Source organism: Argentina anserina, chromosome 2 (genome assembly GCF_933775445.1).
Source record: "Argentina anserina chromosome 2, drPotAnse1.1, whole genome shotgun sequence".
Classification (NCBI taxonomy): domain Eukaryota; kingdom Viridiplantae; phylum Streptophyta; class Magnoliopsida; order Rosales; family Rosaceae; genus Argentina; species Argentina anserina.
In genome coordinates, this window is record NC_065873.1 from 16,632,689 (window position 1) to 16,655,311 (window position 22,623).

At 39.7% G+C, this 22,623-nt stretch overlaps 3 protein-coding genes across 5 annotated transcripts; 2 read left to right on the forward strand and 1 right to left on the reverse strand.

The window, feature by feature from the left end:
• The first annotated feature begins 7,820 nt into the window (after positions 1-7,820).
• Positions 7,821-13,723, forward strand: LOC126782774 (AUGMIN subunit 3). 2 transcript variants are annotated; one of them, XM_050508081.1, is made up of 17 exons: positions 7,821-8,061; positions 8,132-8,235; positions 8,448-8,643; positions 9,006-9,072; positions 9,303-9,406; positions 9,921-10,005; positions 10,544-10,598; positions 11,010-11,141; positions 11,243-11,312; positions 11,759-11,816; positions 11,931-11,986; positions 12,215-12,367; positions 12,506-12,617; positions 12,723-12,864; positions 12,957-13,032; positions 13,150-13,245; positions 13,403-13,723. In XM_050508081.1, exons 1-17 carry the CDS (start codon positions 7,849-7,851, stop codon positions 13,532-13,534), a joined length of 1,851 nt encoding a protein of 616 aa, XP_050364038.1. In that variant the 5' UTR covers positions 7,821-7,848; the 3' UTR covers positions 13,535-13,723. The 2 variants fall into 2 exon arrangements, with proteins under 2 accessions (XP_050364038.1, XP_050364037.1); XM_050508080.1 differs by having other exon boundaries at positions 10,541-10,598; positions 13,403-13,722.
• A 735-nt stretch (positions 13,724-14,458) lies between these two features.
• On the reverse strand, positions 14,459-18,320 carry LOC126782775 (uncharacterized). Of its 2 annotated transcripts, XM_050508082.1 has the most exons (5): positions 17,947-18,320; positions 17,635-17,795; positions 17,439-17,469; positions 15,349-15,448; positions 14,459-14,823 (listed from the first exon to the last, which is right to left on the reverse strand). In XM_050508082.1, the coding sequence occupies exons 1-5, from the start codon at positions 18,250-18,252 to the stop codon at positions 14,717-14,719; spliced, it is 705 nt and encodes a 234-aa protein (XP_050364039.1). In that variant the 5' UTR covers positions 18,253-18,320; the 3' UTR covers positions 14,459-14,716. The 2 variants fall into 2 exon arrangements, with proteins under 2 accessions (XP_050364039.1, XP_050364040.1); XM_050508083.1 differs by lacking the exons at positions 14,459-14,823; positions 15,349-15,448 and adding an exon at positions 15,960-17,012.
• A 155-nt stretch (positions 18,321-18,475) lies between these two features.
• LOC126784058 (uncharacterized) lies at positions 18,476-21,121 on the forward strand. The gene is given in 8 exon segments (XM_050509559.1): positions 18,476-18,570; positions 18,667-18,829; positions 18,917-19,002; positions 20,169-20,254; positions 20,257-20,280; positions 20,468-20,533; positions 20,805-20,914; positions 20,990-21,121. Coding segments are annotated over 8 exon segments (762 nt in total).
• The last annotated feature ends 1,502 nt before the right edge of the window (positions 21,122-22,623 follow it).

Below are 22,623 nucleotides of genomic sequence, written 5' to 3' on the forward strand. Positions count from 1 at the left end.
AGTTTGTTCCATTTGTTCATCAAGTCGATCGATATATATGCAATAACAATGCCGATCAACTGAGTTTACACAACCAGCCAGATCATGACTCCAAACCCATGAGTGGTACTACTTTTTGGTACGTAAGTTTTCTTTTCATTCCTTGTCATTTGATTGTGTAATCTTGATAACTATATATTGGCATCTATGATTTTGTTCTGTGATTGGAAGTTGATTGGATCCTAATAAACATCGAGCTAGCATGGGTATGGTAGCATCATCTTGATGCATTTTAATTGGGGAGCATAATTCAAGAATGTTTCGTGCATGGTTCTACACGGTTGGGAGTGGATCCTCTTCCACATAGGATAAGGTTTAGTTGAATCATTTTGATTGCTGTTGGTTTCTGAATCCGTAACCCCACCTAGGATAAGGATTAGTTAAATCTTATAGTTTCCTATGTGCAGCTTACAGACTCCTACTTAGAGATAGTTGTTTGGGCCTAAAATAATACTCCGGTATTATCTAGACTATTTAGGCTTGTGGACCGGTTATTTGGGAAAAGTATATCACAAAGCGAGATTACCTACCGTATTAGAATAGATTTAGGGGACTATCGCCGTATAGAATCTGAGTTGATTAAGGAAGGTAAATCTAAATTAACTAGGAGGTTCTTAAGACTTGATTCGCAAGAAAGAACAAGTTGCGTTCTCTATATAAGGGGGTTGAATGCACAGAATAACACACGCAACGTCAAAAAAAACTATCGCGCAACCGCATAGTCAAAATCTCCCCATGGAGTAAAAGTCCGATTCGCTTCAGCAACCAAGTCTCCCATCGGAGCGGAGCTACCCAGATGGACGCCTCGCGCTGCATGTAGCAACAAGTCCGGTTAGCTTCGGCAATTCGAGTCAAGGCCATCGAGTCGCTAGCCTAGCTTCTAGCAAACACAAAGTCTGCACTAGTCAGCAAATCCCATTCGCGAGAGAGTCCTGCTATTAACGACACAGTATAAGCTCTGCTTTTCCCCAAGAGGTCAAAAGTAAGATCGGCCATCTACTTGAGGTGGAGTGAAAGGTACCTAGCAACTCCGGTTGTGTATAGGTCATTCAAACTTCAGCGGTTTATTAGCAACTGCGGAGCAATCATTTGAGAAGAAGACAGTACGTGGAGCGCAATCATCATCAAATAAAGCAAGAGTTGTACCTAACTCAAAGGTACTGGCACGCTAGCAGCAACGGAGAACGAAGGGTCGAACCGTCTAGGGTTCGACACCGGGGCTTGCTGATTGTTCTCTGAGGAGGATCCGTTTTTCCAGCTCGAACATTAATGTTTGGGCCTAAAATAATACTCCGGTATTATCTAGACTATTTAGGCTCGTGGACCGGTTATTTGGGGAAAGTATATCACAAAGCGAGATTACCTACCGTATTGGAATAGATTTAGGGGACTATCGCCGTATAGAATCTGAGTTGATTAAGGAAGGTAAATCTAAATCAGCTTGGAGGTTCTCAAGACTTGATTCGCAAGAAAGAACAAGTTGTGTTCTCTATATAAGGGGGTTGAATGCACATAATAACACACGCAACGTCAAACAAACTATCGCGCAACCGCATAGTCAAAATCTCCCCACGGAGTAAAAGTACGATTCGCTTCGGCAACCAAGTCTCCTATGGGAGCGGAGCTACCCAGATGCACGCTTCGCGCTGCATGTAGCAACAAGTCCGGTTAGCTTCGGCAATTCGAGTCAAGTCCATCGAGTCGCTAGCCTAGCTTCTAGCAAACACAAAGTCTGCACTAGTCAGCAAATCCCATTCCCGAGAGAGTCGTGCTATTAACGACACAGTATAAGCTCTGCTTTTCCCCAAGCGGTCAAAAGTAAGATCGGCCATCTACTTGAGGTGGAGTGAAAGGTACCTAGCAACTCCGGTTGTGTATAGGTCATTCGAACTTGAGCGGTTTATCAGCAATTGCGGAGCAATCGTTTGAGAAGAAGACAGTACGTGGAGCGCAATCATCATCAAACAAAGCAAGAGTTGTACCTAACTCAAAGGAACTGGCACGCCAGGAACAACAGAGAACGAAGGGTCGAACCGTCTAGGGTTCGACACCGGGGCTTGCTGATTGTTCTCTGAGAAGGATCCGTTTTCCCAGCTCGAACATTAATGTTTGGGCCTAAAATAATACTCCGGTATTATCTAGACTATTTAGGCTCGTGGACCGGTTATTTGGGGAAAGTATATCACAAAGCGAGATTACCTACCGTATTGGAATAGATTTAGGGGACTATCGCCGTATAGAATGTGAGTTGATTAAGGAAGGTAAATCTAAATCAACTAGGACGTTTTCAAGACTTGATTCGCAAGAAAGAACAAGTTGTGTTCTCTATACAAGGGGGCTAAATGCACATAATAACACACGCAACGTCAAACAAACTATCGCGCAACCGCATAGTCAAAATCTCCCCACGGAGTAAAAGTTCGATTCGCTTCGGCAACCAAGTCTCCCATCGGAGCGGAGCTACCCAGATGCACACCTCGCGCTGCATGTAGCAACAAGTCCGGTTAGCTTCGGCAATTCGAGTCAAGTCCATCGAGTCGCTAGCCTAGCTTCTAGCAAACACAAAGTCTGCACTAGTCAGCAAGTCTCATTCGCGAGAGAGTCCTGCTATTAACGATACAGTATAAGCTCTGCTTTTCCCCAAGCGGTCAAAAGTAAGATCGGCCATCTACTTGAGGTGGAGTGAAAGGTACCTAGCAACTCTGGTTGTGTATAGGTCATTCGAACTTGAGCGGTTTATCAGCAATTGCGGAGCAATCGTTTGAGAAGAAGACAGTACGTGGAGCGCAATCATCATCAAACAAAGCAAGAGTTGTACCTAACTCAAAGGTACTGGCACGCCAGCAACAACAGAGAACGAAGGGTCGAACCCGTCTAGGGTTCGACACCGGGGCTTGCTGATTGTTCTCTGAGGAGGATCCGTTTTCCCAGCTCGAACATTAATGTTTGGGCCTAAAATAATACTCCGGTATTATCTAGACTATTTAGGCTCGTGGACCGGTTATTTGGGAAAAGTATATCACAAAGCGAGATTACCTACCGTATTGGAATAGATTTAGGGGACTATCGCCGTATAGAATCTGAGTTGATTAAGGAAGAGAAATCTAAATCAACTAAGAGATTCTCAAGACTTGATTCGCAAGAAAGAACAAGTTGTGTTCTCTATATAAGGGGGTTAAATGCACAGAATAATACACGCAACGTCAAACAAACTATCGCGCAACCGCATAGTCAAAATCTCCCCATGGAGTAAAAGTCCAATTCGCTTCGGCAACCAAGTCTCCCATCGGAGCGGGGCTACCCAGATGCACGCCTCGCGCTGCATGTAACAAAAAGTCCGGTTAGCTTCGGCAATTCGAGTCAAGGCCATCGAGTCGCTAGCCTAGCTTCTAACAAACACAAAGTCTGCACTAGTCAGCAAATCCCATTCGCGAGAGAGTCCTGCTATTAACGACACATTATAAGCTCTGCTTTTCCCCAAGCGGTCAAAAGTAAGATCGGCCATCTACTTGAGGTGGATGAAAGGTACCTAGGAACTCCGGTTGTGTATAGGTCATTCGAACTTCAGCGGTTTATCAGCAACTGCGGAGCAATCGTTTGAGAAGAAGACAGTACGTGGAGCGCAATCATCATCAAACAAAGCAAGAGTTGTACCTAACTCAAAGGTACTGGCACACCAGCAACAAGAGAGAACGAAGGGTCGAACCGTCTAGGGTTCGACACCGGGGCTTGCTGATTGTTCTCTGAGGAGGATCCGTTTTCCCAGCTCGAACATTAATGTTTGGGCTTAAAATAATACTCCGGTATTATCTAGGCTATTTAGGCTCGTGGACTGGTTATTTGGGGAAAGTATATCACAAAGCGAGATTACCTACCGTATTGGAATAGATTTAGGGGACTATCGCCGTATAGAATCTGAGTTGATTAAGGAAGGTAAATCTAAATCAACTAGGACGTTTTCAAGACTTGATTCGCAAGAAAGAACAAGTTGTGTTGTCTATAGAAGGGGGTTGAATGCACAGAATAACACACGCAACGTCAAACAAACTATCGCGCAACCGCATAGTCAAAATCTCCCCACGGAGTAAAAGTCCGATTCGCTTCGGCAACCAAGTCTCCCATCGGAGCGGAGCTACCCAGATGAACGTCTCGCGCTGCATGTAGCAACAAGTCCGGTTAGCTTCGGCAATTCGAGTCAAGTACATCGAGTCGCTAGCCTAGCTTCTAGCAAACACAAAGTGTGCACTAGTCAGCAAATCCCACTCGCGAGTGAGTCCTACTATTAACGACACAGTTTAAGCTCTGCTTTTCTCCAAGTGGTCAAAAGTAAGATCGGTCATCTACTTTAGGTGGAGTGAAAGGTACCTAGCAACTCCGGTTGTGTATAGGTCATTCGAACTTCAGCGGTTTATCAGCAACTGCGGAGCAATCGTTTGAGAAGAAGACAGTACGTGGAGCGCAATCATCATCAAATAAAGCAAGAGTTGTACCTAACTCAAAGGTACTGGCACGCTAGCAGCAACAGAGAACGAAGGGTCGAACCGTCTAGGGTTCGACACCGGGGCTTGCTGATTGTTCTCTGAGGAGGATCCGTTTTCCCAGCTCGAACATTAATGTTTGGGCCTAAAATAATACTCCGGTATTATCTAGACTATTTAGGCTCGTGGACCGGTTATTTGGGGAAAGTATATCACAAAGCGAGATTACCTACCGTATTGGAATAGATTTAGGGGACTATCGCCGTATAGAATCTGAGTTGATTAAGGAAGGTAAATCTAAATCAGCTTGGAGGTTCTCAAGACTTGATTCGCAAGAAAGAACAAGTTGTGTTCTCTATATAAGGGGGTTGAATGCACATAATAACACACGCAACGTCAAACAAACTATCGCGCAACCGCATAGTCAAAATCTCCCCACGGAGTAAAAGTACGATTCGCTTCGGCAACCAAGTCTCCTATGGGAGCGGAGCTACCCAGATGCACGCTTCGCGCTGCATGTAGCAACAAGTCCGGTTAGCTTCGGCAATTCGAGTCAAGTCCATCGAGTCGCTAGCCTAGCTTCTAGCAAACACAAAGTCTGCACTAGTCAGCAAATCCCATTCCCGAGAGAGTCGTGCTATTAACGACACAGTATAAGCTCTGCTTTTCCCCAAGCGGTCAAAAGTAAGATCGGCCATCTACTTGAGGTGGAGTGAAAGGTACCTAGCAACTCCGGTTGTGTATAGGTCATTCGAACTTCAGCGGTTTATTAGCAACTGCGGAGCAATCGTTTGAGAAGAAGACAGTACTTGGAGCGCAATCATCATCAAACAAAGCAAGAGTTGTACCCAACTCAAAGGTACTGGCACGCCAGCAACAACAGAGAACGAAGGGTCGAACCGTCTAGGGTTCGACACCGGGACTTGCTGATTGATCTCTGAGCAGGATCCGTTTTCCCAGCTCGAACAATAGTCTCTATTTCCACAGTAAATGTTACAGGCTCAGATCACATATGTATATAAATATGGGCATAGTGTAGATCATTTGATCAAGTCTTGAAACAGTAAACTTAGAGAGCTAGTGAGTCTTGAGTTTTGGTGAGAATTTTATGAGAATTCCTTGTATTCTTGTTTTTGTGCTCTTCTCTTTTTGTAGTGAAACCCAAGCGGTCTTCACAAGAGGGAATTCTAGGTCAAATTTCTAACATATAGCACATTGTTGGTATAATATATCTGATTTCAACACTCACCCCTTATGCTGAACAAATCCGAACAAATTTCCAGATGATTGATATTATTCCAACAATGTGGTATATGTTAGAAATTGATACCTGAGTAGAACGAGGTGTTTTCACATGTCACTTCATACTCCTCGTCGGATACAATTGATCGAAAATATTACTCTATTATATACATTTATATCCTTCAGTGTACATCTCGTGTATATATCATTATATCTCTGTAATTAATTTCATAGTTCCGTAAATAAAACGCCATCTTTGGCCTATATACATACTTGATACTTGTATGTTGCCGTCACTCCTGTCTCTCTCTCTCTCTCTCTCTCTCTCTCTCTCTCTCTCAAGCAAAGCTATCATTCTTCATCAGTACGATTATACTACCAGTAAGCGACCTTAAGGCTTAAGCATGTCTAATTTTCCTACTCACAATCTCAATACGGTCATCATGTCCCAATCAATCTCTTCCACCACAGAGGAAGAGACAACGGAATATGACGATCATTGCACTATTTGTTTGGATGACTTGGTTTCCAAGGTGAGGGTGATGCCTTGTAAGCATAGGTTTCACTCGCCTTGTATCGAGTCTTGGCTGCTCAGAAGTGAATCCTGCCCTCTTTGCAGGAGGCCTTTTCTGAGCGGCAGAAATCTCAGTCGTCGACTCTGGCGATTAGTATATGCATATTTTGCTAAACTTTTCTTTGTTTTTTGTTGGGTTACAGGTTGGTTGGGCGCATGGTTGATTTATTTGAATCTATCTATTTGCCCAGTATTCTCTTCTGTTTGCCCTCTTTACCCGTTTGCGAAATCAACTTGGATCCTCTCGTCCTTTGTTTTAGGTGTCATTGTCCCCCTTGTGATCATTCACCCATGTCGTGATGATCGCCATGGCGTTCAAGTGATCGATGAACTTGAAAGAACCCAGTTATGATCATGATGACCGTAACAAGTGATGGAATTCTGCAGCTAAGTTGCGCAACTGCATAGCTTTGATTTTACGCAGACCAACCCTAAAGCCTTGATTTTACGCAGACCAACCCTAAAGCCTTGATTTTACGCAGACCAACCCCTAAGCTTTGATTTTACGCCCTAAAAAAAGATTTGATTTTACGCAGAGACAAAGCCGCTAAAGCTTCCATTATTACAAAGACCAAACCCCTAATAATGTGATTTGAGTTATTTCCTTCCAAAAAAGACTGCAATATTCTAGGTTTCCGGCAGCGAAGACGGCGAGGTGGTGGCGGATGAGTGGTGCGCACCAAAATGGAAAATGAACATCAAATCACCTCGTTCTACTCAGGTGCCTCCCTTTTAAGCCTCCTCTATTTTACTACTGTTTTACTTCTTTCCGTATTTCATCTTCAATACCTATTTTACTGGAATGATGTAAAATGGTAAAGGAATACTTTATCTCTGTTTTTTTCATCACAGTCTTGGTTGTTTAGGCATTCGAATTTCTTGCGCTTTGTACATCTTTGTTGTGAATTTACGTACTTTGTGTCGCACCATGTATTTTCTAATGCATTTTATTGTTTTTCAATGCATGGTACTTGGTGATCGCACTATGGCTGAGTTCGTTGGTCAGAGAAATATTGTTGTGGACATAGCAGTTCTTGAAGGAGTGTTTATCAGTAGTTTTAACATTAGATAACATAGTGGTCTGTCATATATGATGTTGGATAACAAGTACCACATCTTATATATTCAATAAAGATATATAAGCTGAAGTTGTTTTGTCCCATAATTTTTTGGCCGATTGAAATCGGATAACTTAACTTCATTTATTTATGAGCGTTATGCACCCTACTATTAATATTGAGAGGTGACCTCCATGCAAATAAGCTATTTTGTTCCAACTTGGTTATTTTGATAGCACATCCCGGAACTCTTTCTATTCGTCAGTATTCAAGACAATATTTACTTCATCGGCCGACAGTAAAAAGGAGCCGGCGACGGGAACTGTAAAAGTAAAATTTATGTTTCCACTCAAAAACGACAAAAAAAGAAAAGAAGAAGAAGGTAAAAATGAAGTCAATTTACTAGCCCTCTCTGCCCTCACCGAACCAAATCAAGAGATCCGAGCTCCGATCGGGAATGAGCGGAGGCACACTGTGCGCGCTGCTGGGCGAGTTAGGTTACGAAGGCGCCGACGCATTAGACCCCGACAGTTTCGAATGGCCTTTCCAATACGACGACGCCCGCCCCATCCTCGATTGGGTCTGCTCCAGCCTCCGCCCCTCCAACGTTCTCTCCCTCTCTGAGCTCTCCCGGTACCAGCAGTTGTTACAGGAGGGGAAGCTTTTGGAGGTACAATTCGAGTGATTTGAGGTCTTTGGTGTGATGCATTGGTTGGTTGATGATTGTTGGAATTTTGCAGGGAGAGGATTTGGACTTCGCTTATGATAGCATTTCGGCGTTTTCGTCCAGCCGGGATAACCAGGAGGCGGTTTTCGCAGCCGAGGAGGGACTCAAAGATATTCGGTAATGTTTCCTGGTTGTAGAATTTGAAAAATTATGATTGACAATTGCAACTGTAATAGACTGTGAAATTATGTTGTGAGTTTGCATCACCGTTAGTTTTGTTTGCTTTGCCGCTATCCTTTTGGTTTGCATATGAAGCTGTAGCTTTTCCGGCAACAGGTGCTTTGTGTTATCCTGCTCCCAGTATTCATGGACTTTCTTTTATTCTTTAGGGATGCAACTCTGGCATATAAATCTGAAGCTCTACAGTTGCAGAAGCAGCTCGGACATCTGCATTCTCAATATGACATGCTTACGGGTCAAGCGTCTGCTCTGATCCAAGGTAGACGGGCTCGAGTTGCTGCAACATCGACTATTAATGGACATCTTACAACCATAGATGACACCCTTTCTGCAAAAAATTTGCAGGTATGTATAGCTAGAATAGCTACATTGTTCCAATATGTTCCGACTAATGTGCAACCGATCTTGAAATGGATCTGACTAATGTGCACATTGTTGTTGTCGCACATTATGTGAAATCTGCTACTGATAGGTCTGATAGCATGTAATTTCGTAATGTTATATGAATTTGTTTCCTTAGGTTTGGTTTTTCAATACACAGACATCAATACAGTAGTAGGTGGCATAAACATCAAGATGTTTTCAATAATAGTCCTTTTGATGCTTGCAAAGTTTTTATTTTTTTATCATCTTTTGAGACAAGTATGTATCTACATATATTCACTTAAACGTTTGTGAAGTTTTATAAATGTGCCATTGTAATTTAGATGAATGCAGTTCTTGGAAGAATCGCGTCTACGACACAGGAATTGGCTCATTATCACTCTGGGGATGGTACTAATACCTTCTGCCTTATACTTGCGTTGTCTATCTAATTTTACTTTGAAATTCTCTGCTATTTCCTTCCTACTTATTTTATATTGCCTTGTATTTCAATACGCAAATGATTGTGGATACTATTCACTGATGGGAGAAGAAATTAAGACCATTATCTCTGTAGTTAGGGTTTCATACTGTTTCTGTTCTATTCTTTTGCTGATGTGTTAGCACTACTGAAATTGCAGGGGATGGAATCTATTTAGCGTATTCAGACTTTCATTCCTACTTGCTTGGAGACACATCTTGCGTAAAGGAGCTCAATCAGTGGTTTGCTAAGCAGTTGGACACGGTATGTGGATAATTTATTTCCATTCAAAGAACTGCTAATCTAATGTCTATCGGTGTATGGATGTGCCTTATAAAGCTCTTTAAAGTCCTGCTACTCTGCTTTTCACAACCTTCCTTTTTGAAAATTCAACACAATCTGTGCCACATTTTACTTTTAGAATCATGTCCAATGAAAAGTCGAAAATTCTGACATTGCTCACCTCGTCAATGTAATAAAAGAAAAATGGTTAAATATCAAGCATGTGTTTTGACATTGCTCACCTTGTCAATTTATCCTGTAAGTGCTGATATTGTCTTTTGCTAGCACTATATTATCTGAATGCATGCTAAACTATGAATCCTTCGCATCTTGTACATATAACTTTACTTCCTATTTCTTCAGTTTTCTATCTTTGGTATTTTTTTCTCCGCTTCTCCAGTGATTCTTTGAATCTTATGTACACTCCTCATGTATGATGTAGTGTACACTTTGTCTAGTTATTGGAAAAAAGGGTCTTATTAAAGGATATGAACAGGGCCCATTTCGTTTAGTTGCTGAAGATGGAAAGTCGAAATGTTCATGGGTGAGTCTTGAAGACATCTCAAATATCATTGTGAGAGGTAATCATTCCTGGCTGCAGCTTGTGTTTTCACTTTTCGCTCGTTGAGATTTTTTGCATTCTCTTTGCATTTTCGTTGCACATTGAGTTTGGTTGTCGGGATTGCATAGGGATTCTGTTATCTGTGTCAATGGTACCATAAGCTATGCTCCCTTTGAAAATGTTTCTACAATAGTCAATGAATTTAATGAACTGATGAAAGGAGTGGTATACAGTATACACATTGGTTCAGAGTTAATAGTGTAACACACTCATTCATTCATTTTGTATGCCATAATAGAATTTTACCCTCATAGCCATACTTTCAAATAACAATAATAGGTTTTTAAGTTTTAACTTGTTCTGTTTCCTTCCTCTACTTCTTTGTCATTTTTGTGTTTAATACATGCTCACTATGGGTGCGATGTAATTTGTTGATGGCTATGAATACGTGTGATTCTCTGGTTATATTCTCTTAGCATTGTGATGTCTTATGTTGTTTTACTTACGATGAGTCACAGATATTCACTCCCATTTCTGGGTCTTTTTTGTTGCAGCAGATTTAGAAAAGTCCCAGCATCAACGTGTCTCAGAATTGCAACGACTGCGTTCTATGTACGTAATGAATTTTTAAAAGAAATTATATGCTTAAGCTATTTGGTATAGATAATGCCTACTTATTTCCAGAGACATGTTTCTGATACATCCTCTATGGGTGGCAATTCAAAGTAGGGGCAAAGCTACTTGGCAATAGATGGGTTTGCCACTTTGTATAAACTAGAACTGTGGTTTTAATGCCTTGAGAAACAAAGAATTCACAAGTAATTGATAGTTAATTTGAATTATTGTGGCAGTTAGAGGATTACAGTATTATTAATTACTTGGTGGCTTCTGACGTGTACAACTTAAAATATTTTGATTGTATTTTAGGTTCTTTGTTTGCATTTCTGTGTCTCTGTTCATGCTGGAATTTTTTTTATTAATGTTACAATTCTTGAAGATGTTGCAACTGTCTAATTTATGCAGTTTTGGGACGAGTGAAAGACAATGGGTGGAAGCTCAAGTTGACAATGCTAAGCAACAAGCTATTTTAATGTCACTTAAATCTCAAGTTTCATCAGATGAAGCACACATTCATCTTGATCTTCATTCCCTAAGGTGTTACCATATTTTCAAGCCATTACTGTTTCTGAATTGACTGTTTCCTGTTAACTATTTTATGAAGTGTATGTTTGACACTATTTGATGTACGTGACCAGGAGAAAACATTCAGAACTTGTAGGAGAATTATCGAATTCTTATAACAAGGAAGAAAAATTGTTGTCTGAGGTTCGTATATGGCCTGGTTCCCATGTTTCCTGCACTGTACTGGCTATGTCCAAATCTTCTTTCAAATATTAATGCCATTTGGAGCCATAGTTTCGATTAAAGATTTTTTGGAAGATTATGTATGTATTGAGAAAAGGATCAAAGAACTGAAACTTACTAGTCATGTTGCATATGATTAATCATCAATAATTTCCCTGGTAGCTTTGCATTCTTCACTTTAAGGATTAGATCTTCTTTGCATGGCTCTGTCCTGTCTCACTTTCTAGGTTTTATCTGTGTCTATGGGGATGGGTGCATGCTTAGATACTTCTTCTATTTTTTTTTTGTTCTAGTTCTTTCCACCATCAACATAGGTTCACTCATTAAACATAAAAAGCTCATGCATTTAGGTTGACTTTTTTTTTTGGTATTAACTGTGTCCTCTTGTTTATTCAATCTCTTTCTAGACTATTCCGGATCTTTGTTGGGAGCTGGCTCAACTCCAAGACACATACATATTGCAAGGTATTAGCAGCTATACCAGAAATCTAAGATGAATAAAGTTGCAAATACTTTCCTTTTATGCGTAAATAGTTATTTTCTTATCTGGTCAATTAACTTTGCTATATAAATTTGTAGGTGATTATGACTTAAAGGTCATGCGACAGGAGTACTATATCAATCAACAAAAAGCGGTAGGGTGACCTATTAAGATTTCAATTATCTCTGTCTTCTTTGATCTTGTAGATGCTTTTCTGGCTGAATATCCAAATCCTGCAAATAATTATCTGCCGTATCTGCAAAGCATGAGAATGAATTTGAGTCGTATATTATTCTTTTGTAGCTTCAATTGAAAGAGAAGTGAGTTAATAACACCAAGTATTCTGATCTTCTAACATTTTTTTTCTGAAACTTTTTGGCAGTTTATAAATCATCTTGTCAATCAACTTGCAAGGCACCAACTCTTAAAACTAGCATGCCAGTTCGAAAAGAAACATATGCTCGGAGCATATTCATTGCTGAAAGTTATTGAATCAGAGATGCAAGCCTACCTGTCGGCAACCGAAGGCCGTGTGGTATAAGATAAATCTGTCAATAGCCTCTCTCTCTCTCTCTCTCTCTCCCAACTCTTTTTCTTACAGTGAATCTTCTCAATCATTTATCCATTTCCTTTTCTTTTCTATATGGCTGACGTTGCTTTGCTATTGTTCCAGGGTCGTTGCCTAGCCCTAATTCAAGCTGCATCTGATGTACAAGAACAAGGAGGAGTGGATGATCAAGATCACTTTTTGCATGGCGTCAGAGATCTTTTGAGTATCCATTCAAGTAATGACATTGCAATCCTCTTGCATAAGCTTATTTATGCATAAAATGATTGTTAGATTTTCTTTTGATTGATATTAATCAGTTTTTGTTGTTCTCTTTTGGCAGATGCTCAAACGGGGTTGTCAACATATGTATCAGCTCCAGGTATTGTGCAGCAAATAGCTAGTCTTCATTCAGACTTGATGACCCTTGAGTCAGATCTTGAGACTTCTCTTCCAGAGGACAGAAGCAGATGTGTCAACGAGCTGTAAGTCAACCCACTATTTCATAAAATATTCATACTGCTATCATACAATCATTGACTCAGACTAGCTATAATCTGTTTGGTTTGTGTATTAGGTGCACTCTAATTCAGAGTTTGCAGAAATTGCTTTTTGCATCATCAACAACCGCGCAACCAATACTGACATCTCGGGTATGAATCTCACTTTTAAACTCGTGTAACAATTCTATTGAAGCTCTTTATGGTAATTTGTCTTATTTGTTATTATTGTCTATGATCGTGTGCCAATGTATGTTTTCTTCTTTCCAGCCTTTGATGAAGGAGCTTGATGAAATGGAGAAGATAAATGCAAAACTCTCGGCTGCAGTTGAAGAGGTGACATTAGAGCACCGTAAGAAAAATGAGGTAATGTTTTTTGTTTGTTTTACCTTCTTTCTCCTCATTAGTAAGATTGCATTGTGAAGCACAACTTTTAGTTTAAGAGATTGAGTATAGTACTAGACATGTGAAAAACTAATGTTATGTTTCTAATTTTATATTCTTTTACGTAATTGGCAAGCAGATTGTTAAACACCACTCCCAAGAAGTTAGGCTTCAACGGGGTGTGTTTGTTGATTTCTTCTGCAATTCTGAGCGTTTGAGGAGTCAAGTCCGGGAGCTAACTGCGCGAGTCAGAGCTATGCAGGTTTCATAATTCTTTTAATGGTTTGTGAGTGAGTGAGTGAGAGCTGATCATTTTGTTTTTGCTTGTATTTATCAAGCAATCTGAGGACTAATGATGTTTACGAGTGTAAAGTGGTGTACCAGCAAATGACAACTGAATCCATAAATTCAAAATGTATATTGGGCAAGGAACCTGCTAGTTCAGAGTTGTGGTACATAGAACCAAAATTCCGGGCTAGATGTGCTGACTAAAATCAGCAGTCTCTTACACCCAAACCTCATCACCGAAGCAAGGTGTGACAATAACTGAGCGACACTGTTTTTGGGTGACAACCATTTGCCTCTAATAAAAATTAATTTGCTTGTATATACTGCTTGCAATCATCAAGATTAGGATCCTACCTCGGACAAGCCATCGCCCGCTCTTGACACAGCAGCCACATTGCAACAGGCACATTCAAGTTCCACTACGCTCCACTATTAAACTTAATGAATGGGAAACAAAACATGCGCCTATGTATGCTGAATGCGGAATGCGCATGCAGAGAATTTGGCTAGAGCTGCAACGCACTGCCCTTTGTTGTCCCTCGCAAATTCCCTATACACATTCACTTTGAATCCACCGCGTGGAAGAAGTGTCATCTTCCTTCCGTTGGATTTAGCCGCTTGGTTTGCTTTTTAATGGTATGATAATTTCTCAGCCATGCTTATTGCACTGCACTCCAACCCCTTATTCCATACGTTACATAATAACGTTCAAGTAGACAGACACCAAAACCATATCCTAAAGGTCTGCGTTCAAGTTCTCCGATACCCAACTCAGCTACTCGTTTGACGCCTGAAACGCCGAGCCAAAAAGAAGGGAACATCGGACTGTTTAGAGAACAGATGGAGAGATGTTTCAACCCCAAAATGTCAAAGTATCAATGAAGGGTCCAATCGGATAATGTCAATGACTATTTTGTACAAGATCTTGCGAAAGTGCTTGGTAATGCTACAAAAGTTGTAGGATACAAAGAAATTAGTAACAGACGACCTCAATTTCATGTGGAGAATTCTAGGATATGGAAAAACCTAGAGAGCACCAGAGCTTTGAGAAACTTTGAAGTCCATTAAAAGTGCCAAAAGCCCTCTTTAATTCTACAAGGATCAGTTCAAATGTAATTCTACTCGGCTCTTTAGCAATACCCAGGAGACGGATACCACCAAAACTTCACTCTTTGTCGCTGTCAGAGAAGTATCTCTGGCTATCAAATGGCTGTCCTCTGGAGGATATGTCATGCAAGCTTGAAGAAACTTCTCCACGCATAGGTGCAAATGCTGCAGCTCAAACAAAGAAACCTAATTAATACTGCACAATTTAACAATTTCTCAATTGAAGTACAGTCACTCTGTAAAATTTGTACAGCTTTGGCAATTGATTTAGTTGGCAGTAGTGGGATTGTGGAGAATTCAGATCCCTTTCAAAATGAAAGAAGTCATTGCGGCATCAGTTTGATCTCAAGGGATACAAAATCTACTTTCACAACACAAAGCTTGTACTAGTTTTCTAAAACTCTGACTCTAAACATACTAGGCTATATCAAAGACAGAAAATTAGAGGTTTTACTCCAGTCCCTTGAGTCCTTTACAACAAAACTAGCAAAATAGCTAATAATCAGATCAGGCAACCGACTATTAAGTAACACCAATACTAGGAATGTCTATGTAAACGATCATTCTTCAATTAATGATTATCCAGACGGAACCAACTCAATCTATGACATCATAGGGGAAAATAATAATAATAAAAGCACACATGTTTCATAGCAGAAATGTGTAAATTTTTTTATTTATGAAACTAACCTTTTTCTTTCATCCTCCTTTCCCTGTCATACTCAAATTTATCCCTAATTTGGTTAACTTTTTCCCATGTATCACCTTGCCTATTCCCAAAGCCATGCTCCTGCAACAACACCAAGTGCATGACAATGATGACACTAAAATAGAACCAATGCAGAAAGATAAAGTAGCACAATGCACCTGAACTTGTACCATTAACTCATCGTAAAATAGAAAGAGAGTTGTAGAACAAAGAAAGTGAAGTCGTACGGGTATGGCAACTTAAAATCTTAGCTTAACAGTAATAAGATTTGGCCACAATCTATACGGCCGTTTGTTTCAAATTTCTCAGTCTGCTTGAGATGCTGTTCATTAATGATACGAACCCCTAATTTTTCTGTTGTAAGACATGAAATAACAAAGTACACCACAGAGGATAAGAAAGTCCAAATATTACAATAGTCACAGTCAACAAGCAATACACAGAAGCAGCCCCCAATCATAAAGAGCCATCATAAACTTTTTAATGAATTCTGCAGCAACCCCATGGACAGAGAGATGTCCTAAATTCAACCCTTTCCCACAAAATACCTTCCGCCCTCATCCTCCAATTTCATGCCACCAAAGCACTGCAATAACAGTAGATGGTTGCAGCATCTTACCACCCCAAAGTACTTAAAGTAACTTTCACAGTAGATCATAACATGACAGGAAAATCCCCGCTCACAATAGCCTCCCAAAGTTCCAAACAAATCAAAGCACATGGAAGCAGCAAATGATTCAAACTTTCTATATTATTGTACATTTCACAGAAATTAGGTGAAACACAACAAGAACTTCTGAATCATATCACAAGTAATCAAACTAACACCAGCAACACTCCAGACTAGCACTCACATCCTTCTGGGTACCTCAAAACTAAGAGTCGTCCTTACAAATGAAAGAATCATGACGACTCCCGCTTGCATACCCTCCTATCCGAAATTGATAAAAGCAGAAAATATTTCTACCCACAGTCAATTCCCTCAACTCCTGAACATTAATGATTTCTCTATAAACCCAAATCCCAGAAAAATATTGAGAATCAGAAACAGAACTATCACAGAATCTCACAAGTGGAGAAATCTGAAAAAGAGTGTCTGTATAACGGAAAAAGGTTACAGAAAGCTGTTTTCCCACCCAATGATCCACACAGAATTGAAAAATGGAATAAAACAATATATATTCCTTTAGATATCCTTCCAAGGACAACGACTGGAACCTCTTGTCACAATGCAAAAATGCCACCCTTCTCACAAACCCATAATTTCAATTTGGGACAGCATACCAAGTCATTTCTATTAGGGACAGCATACCAAGTCATTTTTGTCAGTGACAGCCTATTCAAAACACTCCCACTCAAGCAACAGATCATTTCTCCCTTTGTACTCTGTTCCCACAAAAACTTCTGATTCCACTTTCAGTCCTATCAGCCGGTATCAAATATCTGATAGACATTAACTTGCTTACGGTGATATTGACTCTTTCAGAATGGACATATTGATTAACAAAGAGTCAGAATCACCTTAGTTATGCTCTTTTCCTCCCCTCCATCCTTAACAACCCCAAAGTGAATTTTTTGGGTTGTTTCCATGTTGGCACTCCAACCTCACACCTAGAATATCCGTGATATGTAGAAAAACATGCATCTGTATAGAAACATATATTTGACCTATCGAAACTCATACATTGTGACATCACTTGCAACTTTATTATCCCTTTCTATTACATACTAATGGAATACATGAGCTACTTAGCAACCAGGTCACTGATCAAATCAACCAAACTCGCTTGTACTTGATTTCACAACAACTTTCAAAAATGAAGAGGTAGAAAAAAAAAATCTCGGTTAACTAGGTGCTCAGGATCAGACTTGAACAAATTAATAAGAAGATCAGAAATGAGAGTTTAAAATTATATACACTTTTATCTGAAGCACAATTGATTTATTTCCGTTTAACCCAGAGCAGCAGCTCTTGAAGATTAAATGAGAAGATGCTAGATGTCATTATAGCTGATAAAAACCTTTGTGAAATGCAGGTCAAAGTTAACTATATCAGTGTGACAGAACGAACCTTAAATTGCTCAAAATTGGATTGCTTGCTCCTGAAACAGAAGAAAAATAATGAAAACAGTTCCTGGGTGCTGTTATACATCAGACTATGACATTTTTTTTTAAATTTAGGTACAGAAACTGATAATGTTGATCACACTTCCATCTAGTATACACCTATAAACATTACTGTGCTTGTTAAGATCAAACATACATACCGGTATGGATTGAAATCTTGATCATCATCTTCAGCAGACTCGTAATTGGCATGATCCTGCGCAATCTTCTTCGAGTAACCTTCGTCCCAGTAGAGCCTTTCCCAATTCTCTCTAAGCTCCTGGTACAGCTCCATGTACTTTTTGCACCAAGGCTCATGCTCCTATTCAGTTCAACACATTCACTAACATCACATCACTATTAACATTCAATTCAAAACCTCCAATCACCAATTTCACCATTACACAATCTAAAACCCTCTACAAAGTTCATGATTTACCATAACCCTAGCTAAGAGTGAGAGCTAAAGTTACCGTTTCCTTGAGGACGAGGCGAGTGCGGCGCATGAACTGTTCCCGGAGCTGCTTCCGGCGCTTGTTGGGGACGTTCTCTCTCGGAATCACGAACCGCTCACGCGGCGGCACGTTGTCGCCGATTTCGTGCATTTCGCCGTCGACTATCCACCACTCCGACTTCTCCTCCGCCTTCCTCATCGCCATCGCCGGCGACCTAGACCTCCGCCTCGGCGACCGCGCCTCCGTTCTCACTCCCCTAACCTGGCTCCCGGCGGCCTCCAACCACCGCGCCACCGTCTTCGCTCTTTTCGCAACCGAAAGCATTTCGGGGAACGCACAAAAGACTCGCGACTGGAATGGCCAAGCAGTAAATTTAGTAGCAGAAAACCGGGTCGGGTCGGGTCGGACCCGGTTCAGAGGTGGGAAAGGACACGTGTCGAGGTTAATTTGCTGACGATTTAGGGAGAGCCACGTAAGAAGAAATCAGACGGTTATAAGGAAGGCGGTGGCGGGCATTGGGTTCCCGCCTTGTTTGAGATGTTCGAGGATGTGTGGGAGGGCGAGGTGTACTCTGAGAGCCGACGACATCTCTAGGGCTTGCTGTCGGAAGCATGGGCCGATTCGTACTGTTAATATGGACCGGTGATTACTCAACATAAATTCTTTTCTTTCTTATTTTTTAAAGATTTTTTTGCTTCTTCAATTGATTTATTTGACTGATTTTCAACGGATTATCAGGTATCGGCCGTCGTATAATGTATCGCCGGGAGCGAATTCGCCGGTTGTGCGGAGAGGAGATGGGGCTGATGGTGGAGAAGACGGCGTCGTTATTCAGTGTATGAAATGGGGACTGATTCTGAGTTTCACCAAGAGAACGGAGAAGCTTGATCATTACAGGATGGTAATTAATTCAAACCCTAGTTGTGAACTTGTGATTCAGTTTGAAATTGTAGTTGTCTTAAGGAGTTGATGTTATGGCTTTGTGCAGTTCAATGCTCGGTCTGAATCCATTTGTGAGAAGGCCTCTTTTCGGCGTCTGGTTCCTAAGAATTGCTGTGTCGTTGCAGTAGAAGGGTATGCTTTACAGTCTCATTGCTACTGTTCCACAAATATTTCTTTACATTTGGTAATGTCATTCCCATTTTTAAGTTCCCAGAGACTAATGAACCTAGAATGAGATTAGTTATGCTATTTTATATTATCCTTCTCCAAGGTGTAGGCACGTTGGCACCACATCATAATTCATGAAAACAATTATGTCAAATGTAAATGTAAATGTATGTGCAGCAGTGATCGTATGATAGTTGACAATTGTTAGAACTAGAGTGAACTCATCATCATGATTCAGTAAAGTATTAATCTGAACAAGAATCGAATTGTAGGAGATATAATCTTTGTTCGTACTGGTTTGTTTTAGGATTAAGTATATCTAGTCCTAAAAGGTAAGTGAATCTGTAATCTACATGTAATAAGATAATTGCATCATGAAATCTAATAAGAGTTAACTTAGGAATCATGTCGTTTCTTTATGGGAGAACCATGATGCTTAGTTGATATATATATATATATATATATATATATAGTCTCTATCCAGAGTGAAGCTTTACTCTGAAATTACAGAGTGAAGTTCCAATTTTGGCACACTTTTTCGGTCAAATGTTTTCACCATAAGCGATTCAATATTAAGGTATGCTATTCAAGATCATCTCTACAAAATTTCATCTAATTCGGATATCGTTAAGGTATTGAAATTAGATTAAACTAATGAATGAATTAAAACTGTACAACGTGAACCATTCGTGTAAATCTCAATTTTGAAAGTTCAAACCATTGTCAAATTGGATGAAACTTTGTAGAGATGATCTTGAATAACATACCTAAATATTGAATCGCTTATGGTGAAAACATTTGACCGAAAAGTGTGCCAAAATTGGAACTTTACTCTGTAATTTTAGAGTGAGTGAAGCTTCACTCTGGATAAAGACTATATATATATATATATATATATATATGATTGTTAGTCCATGTTCCCTCTACAACAAGATATTTAGTTTGCTTGCCCCATAGAAGGTATCTAAGTCTAGAGGTGAACAGAAGATCAACACAGCTGCTGCTTTCGGAGAGTTTTTCAGACAATGTCTTGATAGTTTTGATCATATGGAAGGACACGAGTTTTTTCCATATGTTCTTGTTACTAGTAAATATCTAAAAGTGAATTGGCGGGAAATTTGCATTTGCAGGTTTTATGAATGGAAAAAAGATGGTTCTAAGAAACAGCCTTACTATGTCCATTTTAACGATGGTCGGCCTCTTCTGTTTGCTGCTCTTTTGATTCGTGGGAGAAATCTGAAGGTAGTGTATGTACAAACATACTGTTATAAAACCGTCTTCCTAAAACCACAATTGTTAGAATGTTATAAAACATTCTGTATTTCATTGAATCAACTTGAGCTGAAAAGTGTTGGTCACTAGATATGGATCGGAGTATAATGTTCTTTACATATAGGTACTAATTTATATACTAAATGTTGGACTGCAGGTGTGAAACTTTATACCTTCACAATCATCACTGCTTCTTCATCTTCAGCTTTGGGTTGGCTCCATGGTGAGTCCTGCTCATTCTTTTCATATATGTTTATGTTTCATACACTTCTGTCTCTGGATGGATACAGCTTTAGACTAAGCATTACGTGCTCAGTGTGTATTTTTTGTGTGAGGTTACTACTTACTAGCAGTGATACTAGCAGAGTACCAGTACATTTTCCGTTTTTAATCGTTTGACTTACTATATGTTTAATCCTTGTTTAGTGTGAAATGTGGTTCTTTCCTCCATTGATCTATACCCTAACATTTTTGTTGATCTTTTTCCTTTATAGACATGATGCCAGTAGTTTTGGGTGACAAGGAATCCGTTGATACATGGCTAGATGGTTCTTCGCCTTCCGATTTTGATAAATTATTCAAACCATATGAAGGGACTGATCTGGTAAGTTGTTCTTAAACTTCCACATGGAGAAATATAAACTATTATTTCTTGGATCCTAAATTTTTTGATCACCAGGTATGGTACCCAGTAACACCAGCAATGGGTAAGGTGTCTTTTGATGGGCCAGAGTGCAGCAATGAGGTTATTGTGTATTCCTTTACACCTGATGCATATCATAATTATCATTTGCTAATAGGAAGGTTTTAGACTTTTAGGTGAATTACGCAATAATTTTGACCTGTATCCCCTAGTCAGAGTATAATGAGAAGTTTTGACTTGTAGGAGTTGTAGCTTTGAATGTCAGGAATGATTTTTCACCTATGCATTTCCTTAAGTTGGTTCTCCTTTAGCAAGTTTCCATGGACAAGATAAAGTTATAAAGATGGTTTTGCCAAGAATATAAAGTTATAAAGTTAATTCATTCATTGATTTAATCTAATTTCAATACATTAACGATGTCCGAATTAGATGAATTTTTGTATAGATGATCTTGAATAACATACCTAAATATTGAATAGCTTATGTTGAAAAAATTTGACCGAAAAGTGTGCCAAAATTGGAACTTCACTCTGAAATTTCAGAGTGAAGCTTCACTCTGGATAGAGACTGTATATATATATATATATATATATATATATATATATTTGTAGATATCCAGGTTCTGAACCCAAATAATATTAAGATGCTCTCCTTGAGAACTTTTTTAAAAGGGAGATTGTGCTGTACCATTCCCTGTTAAAGTTGTTAAAGACTGGCTTTTGATACCTTTCCGCTTACATGATGAATAATAAGCCACAAAGCCTGATGTATGAATCTAGATTGATTGCTGCAGGTGAAACAATTTAATTCCCAGATTGAAAAAATTTAATGTGCACTCATGTTATCAGAACAAGTGATTTTCCACATTGAAATTCTTGAATCACCAATGTGCATAAAAATTCTGTCATGTCAACAATAGGGTTGCTGCAGCACCCATACATATTATAGAGTTGAAATGAAAACAAGCCAAAAGAAGTTGCAGTTGGCAATTAACACATGGGAAATATCTGTGGACGTAAGATTGGCAAAGACCAGTTATAAGCTTCTGACCACTTTCCATTAGGGACCATCTCCATAATGATCTTCCTTACCATCCGAATAGGACCAGCCATTGCCCCCCATTGTAGCACTGGACGTGAGCCTAGGCAGAACCGCCGCCGCTTATTCCCGAGCCATAATGTGCTACCCCTCCGCCTTCTAATCCGCCTCCGTGGCCGGCACCACCCAATCAACATTGTGGAGTCTGACAAAATAGATATGGTGATAGAACCTCTCCGCAACATTGCCACTCGTAGTTTTATTAAGTTTTGCAAAGTGGTTTGTGATGTTCATTACAAAGCTATTTCTTATATAGTGTGATTAAAGATGAAAATTTATTGTTAGTGATGATAATCATAATGGGATCAATCATTACAATCATGGTTTTTAAAGGCCTGATGCTGGAGTGGAATAAAGTGATGCCTAAGGATGAGCTTTTGTAATTTTCTTTTTTGATGGGGTTGTGGTAGTCATGATCAAAACAGAACTTTATGATGCAAAGACAATCAGTTCAAATTTGAGCTTTCAGGATAGATCTAGTAGTTACCAAAGACATAAAGCTCTGAGTATCCTTGATTAGCTCGAAGTTAAACATAATCACTCACTCTTATTGCTTTGTGAAACTCTCTCTC

What these genes read in the sequence shown, in the direction of transcription:
- LOC126782774 (XM_050508080.1), top strand. Translation starts at nt 7,849, where the DNA reads ATGAGCGGAGGCACACTGTGCGCGCTGCTGGGCGAGTTAGGTTACGAA. An exon ending in AGGAGGGGAAGCTTTTGGAG is followed by an intron (nt 8,062 to 8,131) that starts GTACAATTCGAG and finishes GGAATTTTGCAG; the next exon opens with GGAGAGGATTTGGACTTCGC. An exon ending in TTTCTGCAAAAAATTTGCAG is followed by an intron (nt 8,644 to 9,005) that starts GTATGTATAGCT and finishes ATTGTAATTTAG; the next exon opens with ATGAATGCAGTTCTTGGAAG.
- LOC126782775 (XM_050508082.1), bottom strand. Translation starts at nt 18,252, where the DNA reads ATGCTTTCGGTTGCGAAAAGAGCGAAGACGGTGGCGCGGTGGTTGGAG. An exon ending in GCCTCGTCCTCAAGGAAACG is followed by an intron (nt 17,796 to 17,946) that starts GTAACTTTAGCT and finishes TGAACTGAATAG; the next exon opens with GAGCATGAGCCTTGGTGCAA. An exon ending in AAGGAGGATGAAAGAAAAAG is followed by an intron (nt 14,824 to 15,348) that starts GTTAGTTTCATA and finishes TTTGAGCTGCAG; the next exon opens with CATTTGCACCTATGCGTGGA.